The sequence below is a fragment of the Euphorbia lathyris genome, chromosome 1, assembly GCF_963576675.1.
Source record: "Euphorbia lathyris chromosome 1, ddEupLath1.1, whole genome shotgun sequence".
NCBI classification, from domain to species: Eukaryota; Viridiplantae; Streptophyta; class Magnoliopsida; order Malpighiales; family Euphorbiaceae; genus Euphorbia; species Euphorbia lathyris.
Genome location: NC_088910.1, coordinates 42,564,373 through 42,566,293, shown reverse-complemented (window position 1 = coordinate 42,566,293; position 1,921 = coordinate 42,564,373). Strand labels below are relative to the sequence as shown.

The 1,921-nt window shown below is 35.6% G+C and overlaps 1 protein-coding gene across 1 annotated transcript; it reads right to left on the bottom strand.

Moving 5' to 3' along the window:
• Positions 1-330: 330 nt before the first annotated feature.
• LOC136233991 (oleosin H2-like) lies at positions 331-1,051 on the bottom strand. Its single transcript, XM_066023762.1, has one exon. It carries the CDS (start codon positions 994-996, stop codon positions 559-561), a length of 438 nt encoding a protein of 145 aa, XP_065879834.1. The 5' UTR covers positions 997-1,051; the 3' UTR covers positions 331-558.
• Positions 1,052-1,921: the final 870 nt, after the last annotated feature.

The following is a 1,921-nucleotide window of genomic DNA, read 5'->3' as shown; positions in this document are numbered from 1 at the left end:
GGAGTGTTTTATAAATTGATCTAGAAGTGCATCTATATTTTTTTTTTTTACAGTTCGTAGACTACACTTGAAAAGGAGTGTATTTTTTAGGATTTCTCCTATTTCTCGGTGACTTAAAAAGGATCCTCCATTCTGGATAGGCTAGAAAGTAAGTTTAAGTGGATCCTCTCCAATCTGGATAGGATGAGAGATGATTTGAGATCATCAACCACTCAAATCAAACCTTAATTGGTTGCAAATAAGGGTATTTTAATAAATCTATAATGCAGACTAATTTATGAAAAAATAGGTTATATAATGCAACGGGACAAATCTAAAAACACTGCTAAATTCTGGTTTACTCAAAAATTTATTTAATAATGTTCATAAAAAGAAACGGAGACTTACATTACATGACACCAACGCGTTAATTAAAAAAAAAAAAAAAAAAAAAACCAACAAACAGCAGTAGTTGTCTTTGCAAGGACACTTATTAGATACATAAAACCTAAAAGCATATAAATTTAAACATTACAAATGTAAGACAAGACATAAGGCAGAGTAATTAATAAATTAAAATCATTTGCCAGCTGCTTCCTGGGCTTTGGTTTGAGCAGCTTGGCCCATATCCCTAGCCTTCTGGCCCATATGGCCTGTCATTTCCTGTGCGCGTCGTTTTGCCTGATCGATCTGCTGCGGGAGAGATCCTCTGATCCTGCGAAGATAGTTAGCCATCCATGATAGTGAAGACAGCGCAGTAATCCCAAAAGCTCCTGATGTCAAAAAACCCAACACCGCCAACCCAATCACCAACGCCGCCGGTACAATAACTGGGCTGAATATCACAAAAACTGGTGTTGCAACGGCTAGTCCAATCAGCGTTCCGGTGAGAGTTACGCCTGCAAGGAAGAGGAGTGTAGCGCTTACCGGAAGCAGAGTCACCAATGCCAATATCTGTGACCGGGAAGGTCCGGCTCCGGCGGACCTGTCGGTTGTTTTGTGTGGATAATCAGCCATTGAGGATTTCGGAATAAGACTTGAAATTGCAGAAGAAAGAAGGAAGTAAGAAGAGAGGAGAAAGGAGAGTGAATTTATGGAGATGGAAGGATGGACACGTGGAATATGAAGGCACGTGTTGGACTCATAGTTAAAATGTTTGCATGAGAATTGAGAAATGTGTCGTCTCTGGTGTCTACGTGTTTTCAGTATGTTTTTCCATCTTCTTTCATTTGCCAATTGGAGTTCAATTTTTTAAGTTAATTATTATAACCCTTACCTTTCTACTAGGAAATTGTAAAATAAAATAAAAAAGCAATTTCTACTTTATGTATACTCTGGATTGTTCATTTATCTGATTTAGAGGTAAAATACAATCACGGTATCTCAACTTTTCTTCTTTTACATTTTGTTATTTAGACTTTATTTTGTGGTAATTAGCACCGGCGGTTATAAAGACGCTGTCTCCAAACAGTCACAAAAGATTAATTTGTTTCAACAAAATCACTTATACTTGTTTATATCGTAATAAAGTTACTTTGGTTATTTTCCAATCACTACTGAACAAACATTAATGAATTAGAATCTTTGTCCACTTCATGTATCATAAAATCTCATATTACATGACATGTTATCAATTCCGTTGAGATAGTGATATGAAAATGACCAAAGTGACTTTATTACGATAAAAACAAACATAAGTGATTTTATTGAGAGAAATCAAACTTTTGTGATTGTTTGCCCACACATTTGTGATTGTCGATGCTAATTACCCCTTTATTTTTAGACAAAAAAAAAAAACCAAATGAACTTAACGCGATCGGAAAGTCTAGTACCTATAATCTGCTACAACCTGTTAAACATTAAAGAAATGAGATAAAGTACTGAAATATGCCTAAGGTTTTTGGAAAAGTACAAATTTAGGCTCCACGTCCAAAATAGCATA